We start from the raw sequence: 21,687 nt of genomic DNA on the forward strand, positions 1-21,687 counted from the left end.
GGGAAAGGGTCACACAAATCGAATCTGAGACCAAAATTTTTCGGCCCGAAAAATGGAAAAAAAGTAAGGCTAACCCCTTTGCATTTTTGGTGAAAATTTTCGCCATTTTGAAAAGTGCTGGAATAAATTCTTTTATGCACTATTCCGGCGTAATTCTGCGAGAGAAATCGATTGGGCGCAGTCCCAACACGCTGCGATCAACGCATCAAAAGTTACAGCCAAGAAACGAGAACCTTTATTTTCGACATTTTTCAGCAGGTGCTTTTTCCTTCGTAATTTCTCTCCTGTTGATCCCACACTCTTTTCGCTGCGTTTTCTGAGTCCCTGGTGGTCCAATTAGTCAGGAAAGGGACGTACAAATCGAATCTGAGACCAAAAATTTTCGGCCCCAAAAATGAAAAAAAAGTAAGGCTAACCCCTTTGCATTTTTGGTGAAAATTTTCGCGATTTTGAAAAGTGCTGTAATGAATTCTTTCATGCACAATTCCGACGTGATTTCGCGAGAGAAATCGATTGGGCGCAGTCCCAACACGCTGAGATCAACACATCAAAAGTTACAGCCAAAAAACGAGAACCTGTATTTTCTACATTTTTCAGCAGGTGGTTTTTCCTCCGTAATTTCTGTCCTGTTGATCCCACTCTCTTTTCGCTGCGTTTTCTGAGTTCCTGGTGGTCCATTTAGTCGGGGAAGGGTCACACAATCGAATCTGAGACCAAAATTTTTCGGCCCGAAAAATGAAAAAAAAGTAAGGCTAACCCCTTTGCATTTTTGGTGAAAATTTTCGCCATTTTGAAAAGTGCTGGAATAAATTCTTTTATGCACTATTCCGGCGTAATTCTGCGAGAGAAATCGATTGGGCGCAGTCCCAACACGCTGCGATCAACGCATCAAAAGTTACAGCCAAAAAACGAGAACCTGTATTTTCGACATTTTTCAGCAGGTGCTTTTTCCTCCGTAATTTCTCTCCTGTTGATCCCACACTCTTTTCGCTGCGTTTTCTGAGTTCCAGGTGGTCCAATTAGTCGGAAAAGGATCATACAAATCGAATCTGAGACCAAAAATTTTCGGCCCCAAAAATGAAAAAAAAGTAAGGCTAACCCCTTTGCATTTTTGGCGAAAATTTTCGCGATTTTGAAAAGTGCTGAAATAAATTCTTTCATGCACAATTCCGACGTGATTTAGCGAGGGAAATCGATTGGGCGCAGTCCCAACACGCTGCGATCAACGCATCAAAAGTTACAGCCAAAAAACGAGAACCTGTATTTTCTACATTTTTCAGCAGGTGGTTTTTCCTCCGTAATTTCTGTCCTGTTGATCCCACACTCTTTTCGCTGCGTTTTCTGAGTTCCTGGTGGTCCATTTAGTCGGAAAGGGTCACACAAATCAAATCTGAGACCAAAAATTTTCGGCCCCAAAAATGAAAAAAAAGTAAGGCTAACCCCTTTGCATTTTTGGCGAAAATTTTCGCGATTTTGAAAAGTGCTGGAATAAATTCTTTCATGCACAATTCCGACGTGATTTAGCGAGGGAAATCGATTGGGCGCAGTCCCAACACGCTGCGATCAACGCATCAAAAGTTACAGCCAAGAAACGAGAACCTTCATTTTCGACATTTTCAGCAGGTGCTTTTTCCTTCGTAATTTCTCTCCTGTTGATCCCACACTCTTTTCGCTGCGTTTTCTGAGTCCCTGGTGGTCCAATTAGTCAGGAGAGGGACGTACAAATCGAATCTGAGACCAAAAATTTTCGGCCCCAAAAATGAAAAAAAAGTAAGGCTAACCCCTTTGCATTTTTGGTGAAAATTTTCGCGATTTTGAAAAGTGCTGTAATGAATTCTTTCATGCGCAATTCCGACGTGATTTCGCGAGAGAAATCGATTGGGCGCAGTCCCAACACGCTGAGATCAACACATCAAAAGTTACAGCCAAAAAACGAGAACCTGTATTTTCTACATTTTTCAGCAGGTGGTTTTTCCTCCGTAATTTCTGTCCTGTTGATCCCACTCTCTTTTCGCTGCGTTTTCTGAGTTCCTGGTGGTCCATTTAGTCGGGGAAGGGTCACACAATCGAATCTGAGACCAAAATTTTTCGGCCCGAAAAATGAAAAAAAAGTAAGGCTAACCCCTTTGCATTTTTGGTGAAAATTTTCGCCATTTTGAAAAGTGCTGGAATAAATTCTTTTATGCACTATTCCGGCGTAATTCTGCGAGAGAAATCGATTGGGCGCAGTCCCAACACGCTGCGATCAACGCATCAAAAGTTACAGCCAAAAAACGAGAACCTGTATTTTCTACATTTTTCAGCAGGTGGTTTTTCCTCCGTAATTTCTGTCCTGTTGATCCCACACTTTTTTCGCTGCGTTTTCTGAGTTCCAGGTGGTCCAATTAGTCGGAAAAAGATCATACAAATCGAATCTGAGACCAAAAATTTTCGGCCCCAAAAATGAAAAAAAAGTTAGGCTAACCCCTTTGCATTTTTGGCGAAAATTTTCGCGATTTTGAAAAGTGCTGGAATAAATTCTTTCATGCACAATTCCGACGTGATTTAGCGAGGGAAATCGATTGGGCGCAGTCCCAACACGCTGCGATCAACGCATCAAAAGTTACAGCCAAAAAACGAGAACCTGTATTTTCTACATTTTTCAGCAGGTGGTTTTTCCTCCGTAATTTCTGTCCTGTTGATCCCACACTCTTTTCGCTGCGTTTTCTGAGGTCCTGGTGGTCCATTTAGTCGGAAAGGGTCACACAAATCAAATCTGAGACCAAAAATTTTCGGCCCCAAAAATGAAAAAAAAGTGAGGCTAACCCCTTTGCATTTTTGGCGAAAATTTTCGCGCTTTTGAAAAGTGCTGGAATAAATTCTTTCATGCACAATTCCGACGTGAATTAGCGAGGGAAATCGATTGGGCGCAGTCCCAACACGCTGCGATCAACGCATCAAAAGTTACAGCCAAGAAACGAGAACCTTTATTTTCGACATTTTCAGCAGGTGCTTTTTCCTTCGTAATTTCTCTCCTGTTGATCCCACACTCTTTTCGCTGCGTTTTCTGAGTTCCTGGTGGTCCAATTAGTCGGGAAAGGGACATACAAATCGAATCTGAGACCAAAAATTTTCGGCCCCAAAAATGAAAAAAAAGTAAGGCTAACCCCTTTGCATTTTTGGTGAAAATTTTCGCGATTTTGAAAAGTGCCGGAATAAATTCTTTCATGCACTATTCCGACGTGATTTTGCGAGAGAAATCGATTGGGCGCAGTCCCAGCACGCTGCGATCAACGCTTCAAAAGTTATAGCCAAAAAACGAGAACCTGTATTTTCGACATTTTTCAGCAGGTGCTTTTTTCTCCGTCATTTCTCTCCTGTTGATCCCACACTCTTTTCGCTGCGTTTTCTGAGTTCCTGGTGGTCCATTTAGTCGGGAAAGGGTCACACAAATCGAATCTGAGACCAAAATTTTTCGGCCCGAAAAATGAAAAAAAAGTAAGGCTAACCCCTTTGCATTTTTGGCGAAAATTTTCGCGACTTTGAGAAGTGCTGGAATGAATTCTTTCATGCACAATTCCGACGTGATTTAGCGAGAGAAATCGATTGGGCGCAGTCCCAACACGCTGCGATCAACGCATCAAAAGTTACAGCCAAGAAACGAGAACCTTTATTTTCGACATTTTTCAGCAGGTGCTTTTTCCTTCGTAATTTCTCTCCTGTTGATCCCATACTCTTTTCGCTGCGTTTTCTGAGTTCCTGGTGGTCCAATTAGTCGGGAAAGGGACATACAAATCGAATCTGAGACCAAAATTTTTCGGCCCCAAAAATGAAAAAAAAGTAAGGCTAACCCCTTTGCATTTTTGGCGAAAATTTTCGCGATTTTGAAAAGTGCTGGAATAAATTCTTTCATGCACAATTCCGACGTGATTTAGCGAGAGAAATCGATTGGGCACAGTCCCAACACGCTGCGATCAACGCATCAAAAGTTACAGCCAAGAAACGAGAACCTTTATTTCCGACATTTTTCAGCAGGTGCTTTTTCCTTCGTAATTTCTCTTCTGTTGATCCCATACTCTTTTCGCTGCGTTTTCTGAGTTCCTGGTGGTCCAATTAGTCGGGAAAGGGACATACAAATCGAATCTGAGACCAAAAATTTTCGGCCCCAAAAATGAAAAAAAAGTAAGGCTAACCCCTTTGAATTTTTGGTGAAAATTTTCGCGATTTTGAAAAGTGCTGGAATAAATTCTTTCATGCACTATTCCGACGTGATTTTGCGAGGGAAATCGATTGGGCGCAGTCCCAACACGCTGAGATCAACGCATCAAAAGTTACAGCCAAAAAACGAGAACCTGTATTTTCTACATTTTTCAGCAGGTGGTTTTTCCTCCGTAATTTCTGTCCTGTTGATCCCACACTCTTTTCGCTGCGTTTTCTGAGTTCCTGGTGGTCCATTTAGTCGGAAAGGGTCACACAAATCGAATCTAAGACCAAAATTTTTCGGCCCCAAAAATGAAAAAAAAGTAAGGCTAACCCCTTTGCATTTTTGGTGAAAATTTTCGCGATTTTGAAAAGTGCTGGAATAAATTCTTTCATGCACAATTCCGACGTGATTTAGCGAGAGAAATCGATTGGACGCAGTCCCAACACGCTGCGATCAACGCATCAAAAGTTACAGCCAAGAAACGAGAACCTTCATTTTCGACATTTTCAGCAGGCGCTTTTTCCTTCGTAATTTCTCTCCTGTTGATCCCATACTCTTTTCGCTGCGTTTTCTGAGTTCCTGGTGGTCCATTTATTCGGGAAAGGGTCACACAAATCGAATCTGAGACCAAAATTTTTCGGCCCGAAAAATGGAAAAAAAGTAAGGCTAACCCCTTTGAATTTTTGGTGAAAATTTTCGCGATTTTGAAAAGTGCTGGAATAAATTCTTTCATGCACTATTCCGACGTGATTTTGCGAGAGAAATTGATTGGGCGCAGTCCCAACACGCTGAGATCAACGCATCAAAAGTTACAGCCAAAAAACGAGAACCTGTATTTTCTACATTTTTCAGCAGGCGGTTTTTCCTCCGTAATTTCTGTCCTGTTGATCCCACACTCTTTTCGCTGCGTTTTCTGAGTTCCTGGTGGTCCATTTAGTCGGAAAGGGTCACACAAATCGAATCTGAGACCAAAAATTTTCGGCCCCAAAAATGAAAAAAAAGTAAGGCTAACCCCTTTGAATTTTTGGTGAAAATTTTCGCGATTTTGAAAAGTGCTGGAATAAATTCTTTCATGCACTATTCCGACGTGATTTTGCGAGAGAAATCGATTGGGCGCAGTCCCAACACGCTGAGATCAACGCATCAAAAGTTACAGCCAAAAAACGAGAACCTGTATTTTCTACATTTTTCAGCAGGTGCTTTTTCCTTCGTAATTTCTCTCCTGTTGATCCCATACTCTTTTCGCTGCGTTTTCTGAGTTCCTGGTGGTCCATTTAGTCGAAAAAGGGTCACACAAATCGAATGTGAGACCAAAATTTTTCGGCCCGAAAAATGAAAAAAAAGTAAGGCTAACCCCTTTGCATTTTTGGCGAAAATTTTCGCGATTTTGAAAAGTGCTGGAATAAATTCTTTCATGCACAATTCCGACGTGATTTAGCGAGAGAAATCGATTGGGCGCAGTCCCAACACGCTGCGATCAACGCATCAAAAGTTACAGCCAAGAAACGAGAACCTTCATTTTCGACATTTTCAGCAGGTGCTTTTTCCTTCGTAATTTCTCTCCTGTTGATCCCATACTCTTTTCGCTGCGTTTTCTGAGTTCCTGGTGGTCCATTTAGTCGGGAAAGGGTCACACAAATCGAATCTGAGACCAAAATTTTTCGTTTCGAAAAATGGAAAAAAAGTAAGGCTAACCCCTTTGCATTTTTGGCGAAAATTTTCGCGATTTTGAAAAGTGCTGGAATAAATTCTTTCATGCACAATTCCGACGTGATTTAGCGAGAGAAATCGATTGGGCGCAGTCCCAACACGCTGCGATCAACGCATCAAAAGTTACAGCCAAGAAACGAGAACCTTCATTTTCGACATTTTCAGCAGGTGCTTTTTCCTTTGTAATTTCTCTCCTGTTGATCCCATACTCTTTTCGCTGCGTTTTCTGAATTCCTGGTGGTCCAATTAGTCGGGAAAGGGACATACAAATCGAATCTGAGACCAAAAATTTTCGGCCCCAAAAATGAAAAAAAAGTAAGGCTAACCCCTTTGCATTTTTGGCGAAAATTTTCGCGATTTCGAAAAGTGCTGGAATAAATTCTTTCATGCACAATTCCGACGTGATTTAGCGAGGGAAATCGATTGGGCGCAGTCCCAACACGCTGCGATCAACGCATCAAAAGTTACAGCCAAGAAACGAGAACCTTCATTTTCGACATTTTCAGCAGGTGCTTTTTCCTTCGTAATTTCTCTCCTGTTGATCCCACACTCTTTTCGCTGCGTTTTCTGAGTCCCTGGTGGTCCAATTAGTCAGGAGAGGGACGTACAAATCGAATCTGAGACCAAAAATTTTCGGCCCCAAAAATGAAAAAAAAGTAAGGCTAACCCCTTTGCATTTTTGGTGAAAATTTTCGCGATTTTGAAAAGTGCTGTAATGAATTCTTTCATGCACAATTCCGACGTGATTTCGCGAGAGAAATCGATTGGGCGCAGTCCCAACACGCTGAGATCAACACATCAAAAGTTACAGCCAAAAAACGAGAACCTGTATTTTCTACATTTTTCAGCAGGTGGTTTTTCCTCCGTAATTTCTGTCCTGTTGATCCCACTCTCTTTTCGCTGCGTTTTCTGAGTTCCTGGTGGTCCATTTAGTCGGGGAAGGGTCACACAATCGAATCTGAGACCAAAATTTTTCGGCCCGAAAAATGAAAAAAAAGTAAGGCTAACCCCTTTGCATTTTTGGTGAAAATTTTCGCGATTTTGAAAAGTGCTGGAATAAATTCTTTTATGCACTATTCCGGCGTAATTCTGCGAGAGAAATCGATTGGGCGCAGTCCCAACACGCTGCGATCAACGCATCAAAAGTTACAGCCAAAAAACGAGAACCTGTATTTTCGACATTTTTCAGCAGGTGCTTTTTCCTCCGTAATTTCTCTCCTGTTGATCCCACACTCTTTTCGCTGCGTTTTCTGAGTTCCAGGTGGTCCAATTAGTCGGAAAAGGATCATACAAATCGAATCTGAGACCAAAAATTTTCGGCCCCAAAAATGAAAAAAAAGTAAGGCTAACCCCTTTGCATTTTTAGCGAAAATTTTCGCGACTTTGAGAAGTGCTGGAATGAATTCTTTCATGCACAATTCCGACGTGATTTAGCGAGAGAATTCGATTGGGCGCAGTCCCAACACGCTGCGATCAACGCATCAAAAGTTACAGCCAAGAAACGAGAACCTTTATTTTCGACATTTTTCAGCAGGTGCTTTTTCCTTCGTAATTTCTCTCCTGTTGATCCCATACTCTTTTCGCTGCGTTTTCTGAGTTCCTGGTGGTCCAATTAGTCGGGAAAGGGACATACAAATCGAATCTGAGACCAAAATTTTTCGGCCCCAAAAATGAAAAAAAAGTAAGGCTAACCCCTTTGCATTTTTGGCGAAAATTTTCGCGATTTTGAAAAGTGCTGGAATAAATTCTTTCATGCACAATTCCGACGTGATTTAGCGAGAGAAATCGATTGGGCACAGTCCCAACACGCTGCGATCAACGCATCAAAAGTTACAGCCAAGAAACGAGAACCTTTATTTCCGACATTTTTCAGCAGGTGCTTTTTCCTTCGTAATTTCTCTCCTGTTGATCCCATACTCTTTTCGCTGCGTTTTCTGAGTTCCTGGTGGTCCAATTAGTCGGGAAAGGGACATACAAATCGAATCTGAGACCAAAAATTTTCGGCCCCAAAAATGAAAAAAAAGTAAGGCTAACCCCTTTGAATTTTTGGTGAAAATTTTCGCGATTTTGAAAAGTGCTGGAATAAATTCTTTCATGCACTATTCCGACGTGATTTTGCGAGGGAAATCGATTGGGCGCAGTCCCAACACGCTGAGATCAACGCATCAAAAGTTACAGCCAAAAAACGAGAACCTGTATTTTCTACATTTTTCAGCAGGTGGTTTTTCCTCCGTAATTTCTGTCCTGTTGATCCCACACTCTTTTCGCTGCGTTTTCTGAGTTCCTGGTGGTCCATTTAGTCGGAAAGGGTCACACAAATCGAATCTAAGACCAAAATTTTTCGGCCCCAAAAATGAAAAAAAAGTAAGGCTAACCCCTTTGCATTTTTGGTGAAAATTTTCGCGATTTTGAAAAGTGCTGGAATAAATTCTTTCATGCACAATTCCGACGTGATTTAGCGAGAGAAATCGATTGGACGCAGTCCCAACACGCTGCGATCAACGCATCAAAAGTTACAGCCAAGAAACGAGAACCTTCATTTTCGACATTTTCAGCAGGCGCTTTTTCCTTCGTAATTTCTCTCCTGTTGATCCCATACTCTTTTCGCTGCGTTTTCTGAGTTCCTGGTGGTCCATTTATTCGGGAAAGGGTCACACAAATCGAATCTGAGACCAAAATTTTTCGGCCCGAAAAATGGAAAAAAAGTAAGGCTAACCCCTTTGAATTTTTGGTGAAAATTTTCGCGATTTTGAAAAGTGCTGGAATAAATTCTTTCATGCACTATTCCGACGTGATTTTGCGAGAGAAATTGATTGGGCGCAGTCCCAACACGCTGAGATCAACGCATCAAAAGTTACAGCCAAAAAACGAGAACCTGTATTTTCTACATTTTTCAGCAGGTGGTTGTTCCTCCGTAATTTCTGTCCTGTTGATCCCACACTCTTTTCGCTGCGTTTTCTGAGTTCCTGGTGGTCCATTTAGTCGGAAAGGGTCACACAAATCGAATCTGAGACCAAAAATTTTCGGCCCCAAAAATGAAAAAAAAGTAAGGCTAACCCCTTTGAATTTTTGGTGAAAATTTTCGCGATTTTGAAAAGTGCTGGAATAAATTCTTTCATGCACTATTCAGACGTGATTTTGCGAGAGAAATCGATTGGGCGCAGTCCCAACACGCTGCGATCAACGCATCAAAAGTTACAGCCAAGAAACGAGAACCTTCATTTTCGACATTTTCAGCAGGTGCTTTTTCCTTCGTAATTTCTCTCCTGTTGATCCCATACTCTTTTCGCTGCGTTTTCTGAGTTCCTGGTGGTCCATTTAGTCGGGAAAGGGTCACACAAATCGAATCTGAGACCAAAATTTTTCGGTCCGAAAAATGGAAAAAAGTAAGGCTAACCCCTTTGCATTTTTGGCGAAAATTTTCGCGATTTTGAAAAGTGCTGGAATAAATTCTTTCATGCACAATTCCGACGTGATTTAGCGAGAGAAATCGATTGGGCGCAGTCCCAACACGCTGCGATCAACGCATCAAAAGTTACAGCCAAGAAACGAGAACCTTCATTTTCGACATTTTCAGCAGGTGCTTTTTCCTTCGTAATTTCTCTCCTGTTGATCCCATACTCTTTTTGCTGCGTTTTCTGAGTTCCTGGTGGTCCATTTAGTCGGAAAAGGGTCACACAAATCGAATCTGAGACCAAAATTTTTCGGCCCGAAAAATGAAAAAAAAGTAAGGCTAAGCCCTTTGCATTTTTGGCGAAAATTTTCGCGATTTTGAAAAGTGCTGGAATAAATTCTTTCATGCACAATTCCGACGTGATTTAGCGAGAGAAATCGATTGGGCGCAGTCCCAACACGCTGCGATCAACGCATCAAAAGTTACAGCCAAGAAACGAGAACCTTTATTTTCGACATTTTTCAGCAGGTGCTTTTTCCTTTGTAATTTCTCTCCTGTTGATCCCATACTCTTTTCGCTGCGTTTTCTGAATTCCTGGTGGTCCAATTAGTCGGGAAAGGGACATACAAATCGAATCTGAGACCAAAAATTTTCGGCCCCAAAAATGAAAAAAAAGTAAGGCTAACCCCTTTGAATTTTTGGTGAAAATTTTCGCGATTTTGAAAAGTGCTGGAATAAATTCTTTCATGCACTATTCCGACGTGATTTTGCGAGAGAAATCGATTGGGCGCAGTCCCAACACGCTGAGATCAACGCATCAAAAGTTACAGCCAAAAAACGAGAACCTGTATTTTCTACATTTTTCAGCAGGTGGTTTTTCCTCCGTAATTTCTGTCCTGTTGATCCCACACTCTATTCGCTGCGTTTTCTGAGTTCCTGGTGGTCCATTTAGTCGGAAAGGGTCACACAAATCGAATCTGAGACCAAAATTTTTCGGCCCGAAAAATGGAAAAAAAGTAAGGCTAACCCCTTTGCATTTTTGGCGAAAATTTTCGCGATTTTGAAAAGTGCTGGAATAAATTCTTTCATGCACAATTCCGACGTGATTTAGCGAGAGAAATCGATTGGGCGCAGTCCCAACACGCTGCGATCAACGCATCAAAAGTTACAGCCAAGAAACGAGAACCATCATTTTCGACATTTTCAGCAGGTGCTTTTTCCTTCGTAATTTCTCTCCTGTTGATCCCATACTCTTTTCGCTGCGTTTTCTGAGTTCCTGGTGGTCCATTTAGTCGGGAAAGGGACATACAAATCGAATCTGAGACCAAAAATTTTCGGCCCCAAAAATGGAAAAAAGTAAGGCTAACCCCTTTGCATTTTTGGCGAAAATTTTCGTGATTTTGAAAAGTGCTGGAATAAATTCTTTCATGCACTATTCCGACGTAATTTTGCGAGACGAATCGATTCGGCGCAGTCAGAATACGATGCGAGCATCGGATCAAAAGTGACAACCAAAACCCCGGAACCTGAGTTTTCGCCATTTTTCAGCTGGTGCTATATCCGTCGTAGATCCTTTGCCGATGGTTCTACGCTCTGTTTGCTGCGTTTTTTGAGTTCCTGGAGGTCCAATTATTCGGATAAGGGTCATACAAATCGATTCTGAGACGAAAAATTTTCGGCTGAAAAAATGAAGAAAAACTAAGTTCGAGCCCTTCGTATTTTTAGCAGAAATTTCCACGATCTTGAAAGTGCAGGAATCCATTTATTGATGCACTATTCTCACGTAATTCTGCGAGCGAATTCAATTCGGCACAGTGGTAATATACTGTGAGCAATGGATCAAGAGTTACAGCCAAAAACGGAAAATCCTCCCGTCATTTAGTAGTTGTCGGTCCTGAGCTGCTCTACGGGTCTAGAATGCAATTCCAAGGTTTTGCGTCGGCGTCAAGCATCGCAAGAGGAAGAAGATTCATCAAATGACCAATGGATTAACAGTTACTGTCGGAATACATGAAATTTGCTAAGGTTTTTTGAAAAGGTGGGGAAGGAAAATCACAAATTTATAGCTCAAGTCTCACTTTATTTCATATTTCATAATTATTGTACAAGTGTTCGGGTGTCAGTGTTTAGTCATACAGCAAATCAACAAATGGAAATAAAATGAAATAAAGAGAGGACTGCAGAAATTTGATTAAACAGTACATGAGAAATCTAATTATCGGTTGTGAAAATAGGTCTGTAGTAAACATTGTTTCAACTCGAATATCACAAACACTATATCGGATAGTTATTATCATATTTTCCTAATGTAGCTGAAGTTTCGGCTCGTGTACAGGTGCAACACAGCTTTGCAAGGTATGATATACGACTTATGATATTGTATCGTCTCTATTTTACGTAACCTGTATGGAAACGAATAAAAAATAAATGTTCACCCCTTCTCGTTCTATTCCTTCAACCATTGGTCGTTTGCTGTTCTAAATTGCTTTTGTGCACTTCTAAGGGTCCAAATAGTCTAGACAGAATCATGCATCAGAGTTGCAGCTAAAAAACGAAGGATGTTGATCGTAATTTCTCGCTGTCGATCCTACGCTCATTTTTATGTTTTTGTTACATTCCTGGGGATCCAATTAGATTCAATAGGGTCATACAAATCGTTTCCGAGGCCAAAAATATTTTACTCGAAAGAGTAAGGCTCTTTGGATTCATGGCCAAAATTTAGACGATATTGAATAATGCCGGAATCAATTCTTTGACGCGTTATATGGACGTTATTTTGAGAACGGAAACGAAAGCACGTTGTATAAGCCCGTTGTGAACTATGAATCAAAATATACGGCCGAAAAACATAAATTTTGGAATGATTTTTCCAAGAGGAAAGGGAAGGAAAACTACAAACTCATACTCACAAACTTCCAGGATACGATATGTATGACATTATATTACTAATATTCGATGTAGTCTACAATGGGTGGTACAATATTTTAAATGTTGTTATGATCTAGGTAGGGTAAAATGAAATGAGGCACATGTGTCAGGTGGTGTGTCTCTAGCCGAACTGGCGACACCCGTTTATTCGCTGGCCCGGTGGCGCGAGGCGAGAGGAACTCAGGCCCGCGCACACCAGTGGTTTCTCCCTGTCTACTCATATCTCTCTACATCCTTCTTTTTCTAGTTTAATTACTACGTAATTATTCTATGTGTTGCTATATATATATGTATAAAAGTTTTTTTTTTGTTTTTTTTTTTTTTTTTTTTTTTTTAGTTTTTTACAAGCTTATCCTATATGTTCTTACATACTAGCTTATTCTATCTGTAGTCTACTTGGTGGTTTACTTTCTCTACCGCTTTGTGTGATCGTTGCGGTAGGCATTGCCTCGGCTTCTGACCACGTCTCGTCAGCCTCGGTCGAAGTGTCTACTATAATTACGCTTTGATCTGATTCGGTACCGTTTTGAGATTCCGCAATGCTCGTATCGTTAAGCTCGACCGCCTGTGCGGTTTCAGGACCCTCGCTATCTGAGTTTGTCTCGGTGTCATCTGTTTGGGAATTTGTTTCGTCATCCAAAGGAATGTAGTAGGTCTTATTGTCGCTGTTAGCGACGAGAGGAGACGAGGGAGGTTTATTTTTTGCCATTGTTTTTTTAAAGGGTTTCAGGAATCGTCTGTTTCTCGTGAGGATGTTCCCCGTTTTCGTCTGTATGCTGTAGCGTCTGTTGCCTGTTTGAGATATGACTTTTGCCGGTTGCCAAAGGCTGTTAGGTTGGAGTTGTGCGTAGACGTCTGTGTTGTCGGGAATTTCAGGAAGGTTTTTCGCTCCCCTTCTATTATAATATTCTGTTTGTTTGTTCTGTTCTTCGAGGAACATTTTTTGCCAAAAGAAAATTTGGCGTACGAAAGGTACCAGTTCTTCTCGTATCGCCAACGTGACGGGGAAACGTTGGAACAATTCATAACGGAACTAAAGAAAAAGGCGAAGAAATGCAAGCTGGGCAGTCTGAACGACGAATTAATCAAGACGATGATTACCTGCGGAGTAGCCGACGGGTCTATAAGGGAGAAACTGCTCCAAAACGATGAGCAAACTCTCCAAGAAGCTATAGACCGCTGTCTCATCATCGAGAAATCCAAAGAGAGATCACAGGAGATGGAGCACGCTCTGACGACGACAGCATCGGTTGACGCAATCAAGGGCCGAAGTCAACGCACCGACGCAGCGCAACACACTTATACAGCTTATACATACAATTCTTCCTTGAATTCTTTGTGGTACAGTTAGTCCAAAAAGGGAAATTTGAATCGATTTCGAGGCAGAAATTTCCCAGCTCCGAAAGTTGCAAAAAGAGGAAGATGAGCCCGTGTTACGTTTTTCAACATAGATATGGAAATATTCATTAAATTCTAAAATTTTTGGAGGTGAAAATAAGCGTTGCGTTACACTCTATATTTTCCACTCCAGCGTTGTTAACCATTTGTGAACTGAAGATATAGGTATATTCAAGTCAATGACTTCAGTGTCGTTGTTACTCTGTGTTTGGATGGTATAACTTCTTACGAGTCGTATCAGTTTTCGATGGTTAATTTCTGGTCTCTATACTGTGTGGTTCACGGCGGCTCATTGCAGCGGTAGAATTGGTGTGATTTCTATTTCGTAATTACTTAGTATTCGGAACTTTTCAGGCTCTGAAGATATGAATTCCTTACGTTTGGTATTTCGTCAGAATTTGCGGCAGCTACGGCAGTTTCACAAATGGTAGGCCGTTACTTCAATTTTCCGCAAAACTCCCACGCCGTGTAGCACGATTCGATTAGCCAACGCTACCTAACCTAAGTGCATTCGCCCTTAACCTATTGTCTTGCTAATAAAGTACTATTACACTAGCAATACGAGCATAACATCGATCCCTGATTTCGCCGACTATCTATATTCAGCTCCGATTCATTGACAACGTTGTTTTAACTAAAAAATTTACGCGTCTGTTATTTCAGTGCTACGACTCAACAGACAGCAACATCGGCTCAACCAGTTGAGCCACTAACAATTCCTGTTCCTGAGGGTGTGGACAAGCCTGTGAGCGCTAAAATTGACAAAATAGCTAATGACATAACTGCGTTGAATCTTATTGAGGTTGCAGAACTTAGCGATGTACTCAAAAAAAGGCTGAACCTTCCTGACGCACCCATCATGCCTGTTGGTGGATTTGCTGTTGCACCTGCTGCTGGAGCTGAAGTCAGTACTCATTGATAAGTACAACACTTTACTGTGGTTTGAATAATCTAAAAAGTTCAACTATAGGATAATTTTGAGGAAATTGGAAATTACAAGATATAAACCACCATTTTCATTTCTAATTATTATACACAACTCCTTATATACCCAGTAGTAACTTGTTTGTTCTTTCTCAATAGGACGGCGACGAGGGGGCCGCAAAAAAGAAAGTACAAACTGAATTCACAGTAAAACTTATTAAGTTTGACGAAAAACAGAAGGTCGCACTGATTAAAGAATGCAAAAATTTGTTGGAAGGGATGAATCTTGTTCAGGTAATGTCCCAATTGATGTTGTCAATTTTCATTGGTTCTATGTGGTATTTGGTTCCTCATTTCACCGAGCTTCAGTATCGAGGACCAACTTTCTTGTGTCACTTATTGTATGTCAACAGATGCTTTGTTTTACATTACGTTCTTCAAAAACTGAATCCCATTTGTGTAGAGAACTTCTATGGTCATTCTGCAGCCAGTTTCGCAATCGGTATCAAAATTCTCTAATCATTTCCCGAGGTGTATTCAAACCGTATCTTGGCCACCTGTGTTATCTGCTGTCTAGGCTAAATAAATGATAATGATAGCATACGAAACTGGTGGCTGCGAATTCATTAGAATCCACCTTGGTAGTTGTGTTAGACATGTCTTTCTAGAACCCACTGAGGTGATTTTTGCTTTCTTCAGTTTCAATTTTTTTACAAATGTGATCTAATGAAACGGTTCTGTTGACAGCTTAATATTCAGCATTGACAGATTGATAAGACATGAGTGATTTAGCTCATGATGTTGAAAGATAATAAATATTAATTAGCTAGCATTATTAATAATTTATTGTACCGCAGGCAAAGAAGTTTGTGGAAAGTGCCCCAACAGTTATCAAAAGTGATATTCCAAAGGATGAAGCAGAGAAGCTCAAGGAAGCACTGGGCAAAGTTGGTGCTGTAATTGAAATTGAATAAATTGTTGAGTAGAACGAAACCAAACACAGAAGACAATTTGTAATTTACAACCTAGACTCTTAGTAATAAATGTACATTAAAATAATTCAATGTATGTATTGTTGTCGTTATTTATTCCTAAATTAGTCCTATTCCCAATAAACCGTTATTTCCAAAATCAGAAATGAAAACCATTTTTATGTGACGCCTGTATCTATACACAATACATATAATTCTATCTTCAATACATTCATAAGAGTGGGACTGTTTGTCCATATAGCAAACGAAGTATGTCAAGTCTTTTGTGATATCGTCCGTATTTCCCTCTTTCGTCTGCTACGTAGGTGTCGATAATCTCACAAGCGTATATTTAGGGTGCGCGTAATTTTATTGAAGGAACAACGTCCAATGAGTTCCTGTATAACGCAAGCTGACCCACCGACGTAGAGTACATTGAGTACATTGAACATTTTCAGGCTTCGTCAATATTACCGGGTCCTGATTACGTTCTTATCAAGAGTAATATTCAGTGCACGGGGCATTAGCGGAGGTGTTTACGCCCTTGCGCCACGACTACTGCCACGATGGCCGAGGAGGTTGACACAAACAGAAAAGCGGCGATGGAAGATATACCGCAAAATTCTTTCGAGGTGGGTGAAATGTGAAAAAAAATCAATCAAAAGTGAAATAGTGTACCGTTTTATTACCTGTATTTTTCCGTGTCAATATCAGAGTGAATTATCAACGTTTTCACAATGATTCTGACAGGTGACCGCTGCAGCGGAGTCGAGAGACAACGAAGTAGGTGCATTAGAATTTCAGGCCTCGCAAGTGATTTCGAGGCTTGAAGAGGCCGTTGAAAGGGCTGCCGACGGTGGCGGGACGACCTGGAATAATCCTTCGGGATTTCTGTCTCAGGCAAAAAGCCCTGAGGAAATATTGGCCTTGATTCAGGTGAGATTGCACTAGCAGAAGCCATTGCCTTGACGCGATTGGTCAGTTTTGACGGCGCCCCTATTTTAATTGGTAAATGCTGTTGGAACCTGAAGTGCTCGAGCGTTGATTGCGCGCTTTCGGCAGATGCAATCATGTTTATGATAAAACCAAACTATACCGCCACGTTAGCACGGTTTAGCACACAATGATATGTCGTATCAGCCGCATGTCCTGCATGCTGCCACATTGAGATGAGCACATGACTATATTCTCAGCCATATTCCACATTTTCTTATAGTTTATGCGGTTCATCGAAAATGTGGAAAGATAAATAGCTTTGCTCGGATAATGCAAAAGATCCAAAAAATTCAAATACGCTGCGGTGATTTCTTATGAATAAAAATACCATAGATTAGTAATGCTTGTTTTCATTGATTTCGTTATTATACAATATTTCCTATTAAGGTATCATAAAATCTTCAACGGATCAAGTACTTTCAGATATAATGTTTAAGATCAGTACACATGTTTTTTATGTCAAAGGTTCGTTGCGATCAGACTCATCAGAAGATTATCTGATGGCAGAAAATATATTTCTTCAAAAGAGTTATATGTAGTAAGAAAAGTACTTCATTGTTGTATTTAAAAAAATCTCAAATCAATATAGTAACATAAAACCTAACAGCTTTGCTGAAAAATTCTGCACCTTGATATTCGTATGAATATCCAAAAATAATGAGCTCATTATTTTGTTATCAGCGCTGTATGATTTAATTTTGCACGGATGTTAGAATAATTTGTTTAAAAATTTCTTCTACAAATCTCATCTAACTTGTATTAATTTTTACTGCATTTCGAATGTAATTAAGCATGTATGTTGTTTACATAGGATTTGGTGATTCACGAAGATGCGCCAGTACAGACAACCGATGGAGAGAGTAACGAGCCTCTGGCAAGCCAATTAACGACTTTACCGACGTTAACAGATGCTGCAAAATTGTCACTTGTAGCTAACAGCGTATCTGCATATGCCGCTGCATTGCCAAGAGCACATGCACAGAGACTGGCTGGCCGGCTGGCTGCCGATACTACAAGATGGCTCAGTCACATTTTCAGGTTCGTCGACTGCGCATCATCGTTCCATGAGGACCATTTAGAGGGATTGGTCAGAGTGGCTAGACTGGCATTGCATAGAAAATATCCAAGATACATAGAAGATGGTTTTACAGCACTGGCGGCCTCTCCCCCATTAATTTACAGTTCAGTTGCAGCTCCGCTTGGAGTCGTCCAACATCTGTGTAGGCAGGTGTGTAAATATGAAAGTAAACTGAAAATTTATATCGAAGCTTGTACGGATGTTAAACAGTCCAGCTGAATACACATTTGAGCGATCCTTTCACAAAAGTATATAGCTAAACTAATCTCAAATTTTTCACTTATATACTAAATAATTCGTAAACTTGATTCTAAATTAAAAATGTAACGGAATTAAAAAACAAGTTATTTATCTTCTAGCTGTCATTACCATTGCATTGCATGCGTCCAATTCCGCATAACACAATGTTTGGATCAAGGCACAGCATGGATGTGTCTGCTCTTGAACGTCGCTTGGCTGAAGACAGTCAATCAAACAGCGTCACTCCATTACTAGTTTTAGCAGAAGCAGGCTCTATGTTGACTGGGCACTGTGATAATATTACTAGGCTAAGAGAAATCTGTGACAAATATAACGTCTGGCTGCATTTGAGGGGGCATTCGCTAGCAGCACTCACTTTAAATAACTCTACTAAGGATTTGGTGAGAACTTTAGATATTTTAAAGTATGAGTAACGATGGTCAAAGTAGTTGTGAATGCAGGAGTTTACTAAAGTACTACACATTTTTCAAAAATTTATTTACACTTTTTTTTTCAAATAATGTAATGTTTACTCTTTCTATTTTAGCCTGCGAAAATTGCTGACAGTGTGACGCTGCCTGTAGGAACTTGGCTAGGAATTCCATCACTCCCTGTAGTAGTATCCTTTCAATTAAATCATTCTAGATACGTCAAGGATTTCTTTTTTTCCAGAAAACTACCAGGGCACAAAAGAAATTCTACTACATTTCATCCCTTAATCTTATAAATAGACATTGTACAGGTTGACTGATACCAAAGGCGGTCGGCCAACACCCAGAGATACGACACTCTCGTTGGTGTCAGGTCTAATGTCAGACTCGTTATCACGACGTCTACCGACGTTACCATTATGGGCTGCCTTACAAGCACTGGGTCGAGATGGGATTCAGAATAGATTTAAGCAGTGTTTTTTAGCAGTTGAAGAACTCTACAATAAAATCAAGAAATTCAATTGCATCAGGTTATTGGTAATACACTGATCCTTCATCATTTTGTTGGAAAAAAATTGTCACAACTCACATATTGTTAAATGCATTACAGTACCTATAATTTCATTCAATGAATTCTAACATGAAAGTATGATTTAAATTATCTTCTCTGAGAAATAACTACTTTAGGGATTCCTTCTAGAGTCAAACACCAGGTGGAGAAACCGGATCGTACACGATAAATGAATTATTGACGAATCCGATTGGGAGTCCTCAGTTGTACGAAATAGTGGCCAGTTCCCTAGTACTGCAATTTATACCTGCAGATCGTGATCCGCAAGCAACGGAACGCGTACCGCCTTATTATGACAAATTGAATTCTTGGCTCGGTCAAACTCTGCCACGTGATGTTGAAAATGTGCAAATAGAATTATGCGAAATTGAACAGCACGGTGTTGCGATCCGAATCTGTCCTATAGAATACCCAGACAAACCTCCGACGAGCGAAGATATCGACAATGTTGTTGCATGCCTGGAACAGCAAATTGTAAGGGATCTTGAATAACGTCTATAATCATATAAAAAGAATTATGTTTTCGCATATTGTACATGTTGCACCTCTGCAGGAGATCCTGTTGGCAACTGTTGAACACAAAGAAACGTTTGTGAAGTTGGTCTCAGAAAATGATTCTCTTCATTTGGTTGATATGGCTGGTTGGGCAGGGTTAGGTGGAGTCCGATATGCTCCTCCAACATGGGCCAATGTCATGACTGATCAGGCCAAAGATGAACTTAACAGATTAAATACACAGTTGGTGGAGGCGCTAAGAAGCACGGATGCAGCATTCTCGTTGGGTGAAGGTGCCGATGGCTTAGCTTGTGTTAGATTTGGCATGGTTACACAGGATACAGGTACATCTTTATTTGCGTGCCTAAGGAAAAAAAATGTATTTGTAACTATGCAAATATCTGCAATTTCGTATGTAACAATATATATCAATATAAATCATATCATGATCAAGTGACAGTTTTCGAAAATGTTCTATGTGGATTTCAGATGTTGCCGAATTATTGTCACTGGTATTGCAAGTTGGTCAGGAAGTTGAAGCTAGTTCGAAACTATTGGACACAATGTCTGAGGTAGTTAAGAGAGGTATAGAAGCTGCGCAAACCGATTTGGAACGAGAAAATGCAGAGAAACTTTGGCAGGAAGGGATTCTAAGACATGTTCCTGTTGTCGGAACTTTTGTTAATTGGTGGAGCCCGCCTAACAAAGAGGCAGGTGTAAGAGGTCGAAGTTTAAATTTACAAGCTGGTAAGTTAATGTTGAATAATTCGCAAATTGTCACAGTTGAAAAATGGTCAAATTTACCTTACCCGAATTACTGAGAATATCAGTTTTCATATTTAAATATTTGTATATTGTTATGAAATTACAGGCGTTGTTGAAAGTACAGAGAATATATATAAGTACCACATGCAATTGCAACCAAATTCGACTAATAGTAATGGTTCAGGGGCCAGAACACCTCCACAACCGTTAGTTCAAACTCCAGTCGGTGCTAATAGTCAGAGCCACAGTCGTTCGTCCAGCCATTCTAGTCTACAGAGTGGTAAAAGTGTTTTGTCAATATCTAATACAGCATGCGCTCAACCCCAGGTCAAAGAGGAATCAACAGAGCAAGCAGCAAGCTCGTAGTGGATTTTATTAATTTCAATCCCAAGTGTAATTATGTAGCAGCTTCCGAGCGAGATGTTCCTTTAAAAATGCGTTTGAAAATAAAACCACCTTAGCATTACACGGTGTTTTTACGTAACAAAATTAGTCACATATGTTCATTTTCGTGCAAGAAAGGGTTGGATTAGTTTGGTACGCCCTAACGCAATGGCGATGGCAGACACAATCGTGATAATGGTATAGATGATAATTCTTAACAAAGTATTGAAATTTCATAGTATAATAACTTGAGTGACGATAAATTATTTTGTGAAAGAACATGCCGTTTAGAAGCTGGTCCCCAGATTTAGAGTATGCCTATATATATATATTTTTTTTTTTCTATGCGTCACTGTTCGAAGTACTCTAATTTCTAAAATCGCATACTTTAAATGAGAAAAATTTTAAAATGCCAAGAAATGCGCGAATTTGCGCGAATAAAATTTGCCTTGTAATAATTGTAATGAATAAGTCAAATAATGTAATTGACAAATTTCTGTACATACAATTTATTTGTGATTGACATTGACATTTGATATCGGAATAATAATGTAACATAACTGGAATAAACAGGTCCAGTTAATTACATTAATTGATATTTTATTCATTATTTTACCAAGAAAAGCAAACCCATAGATTTGAAACCCGAATTGTAAAATGGGCATGAGTGTTGAAACCCCTCAATACTTCACTATATAAGGAAAATATCGTTTTTTGTTGATCGCATGCCTTACTAAGTCATAGGAATCACATCACAATTCGTAACTCAATTAAACAATGACCCAGTCAGCTGAAAATTAACTAGTGCCCAGTAGGATTAAAATAATTTGCATAGTTGTAAAATGGACTAAGATGTTAATCTCAGTAAACAAGTATTAGATACATGTATTATTTGAAAATTAAAATACATCATTTTTCACTTTATAATAGTTATACGATCTTTTATCACACTAAACTTGCAATATTCAGTATCAATCATCCCGTATATATATGCCTATATGTATATATATGTAGTTCGACACTGTTATGATTCTAAAGCACAACGTATGCTTAATACATGTGATATAACATGACTCAATTGTGATTGTTTCAAGTATTAATATTACTTTTATTATTATTGCATTTTCGTGGTTGTTTTTTTCTTGACAGGTTTGTAACATCATGTTCTATTGATTTTAATCAAAGAATTCAGTGAAACAAATCGAAAAACAGGAATATA

General features: G+C 39.9%; 2 protein-coding genes across 2 annotated transcripts; both read left to right on the forward strand.

Moving 5' to 3' along the window:
- The first annotated feature begins 13,879 nt into the window (after positions 1-13,879).
- mRpL12 (mitochondrial ribosomal protein L12) lies at positions 13,880-15,605 on the forward strand. Its single transcript, XM_046611793.1, has 4 exons — positions 13,880-14,040; positions 14,277-14,517; positions 14,697-14,831; positions 15,395-15,605. The coding sequence occupies exons 1-4, from the start codon at positions 13,979-13,981 to the stop codon at positions 15,509-15,511; spliced, it is 555 nt and encodes a 184-aa protein (XP_046467749.1). The 5' UTR covers positions 13,880-13,978; the 3' UTR covers positions 15,512-15,605.
- A 306-nt stretch (positions 15,606-15,911) lies between these two features.
- Positions 15,912-21,669, forward strand: LOC124213187 (pyridoxal-dependent decarboxylase domain-containing protein 1). Its single transcript, XM_046614208.2, has 10 exons — positions 15,912-16,140; positions 16,259-16,444; positions 17,316-17,732; positions 17,942-18,223; positions 18,370-18,441; positions 18,554-18,790; positions 18,954-19,298; positions 19,378-19,663; positions 19,809-20,066; positions 20,191-21,669. The coding sequence occupies exons 1-10, from the start codon at positions 16,075-16,077 to the stop codon at positions 20,448-20,450; spliced, it is 2,409 nt and encodes an 802-aa protein (XP_046470164.1). The 5' UTR covers positions 15,912-16,074; the 3' UTR covers positions 20,451-21,669.
- The last annotated feature ends 18 nt before the right edge of the window (positions 21,670-21,687 follow it).

This window comes from Neodiprion pinetum, chromosome 2 (genome assembly GCF_021155775.2).
Source record: "Neodiprion pinetum isolate iyNeoPine1 chromosome 2, iyNeoPine1.2, whole genome shotgun sequence".
Classification (NCBI taxonomy): Eukaryota; Metazoa; Arthropoda; class Insecta; order Hymenoptera; family Diprionidae; genus Neodiprion; species Neodiprion pinetum.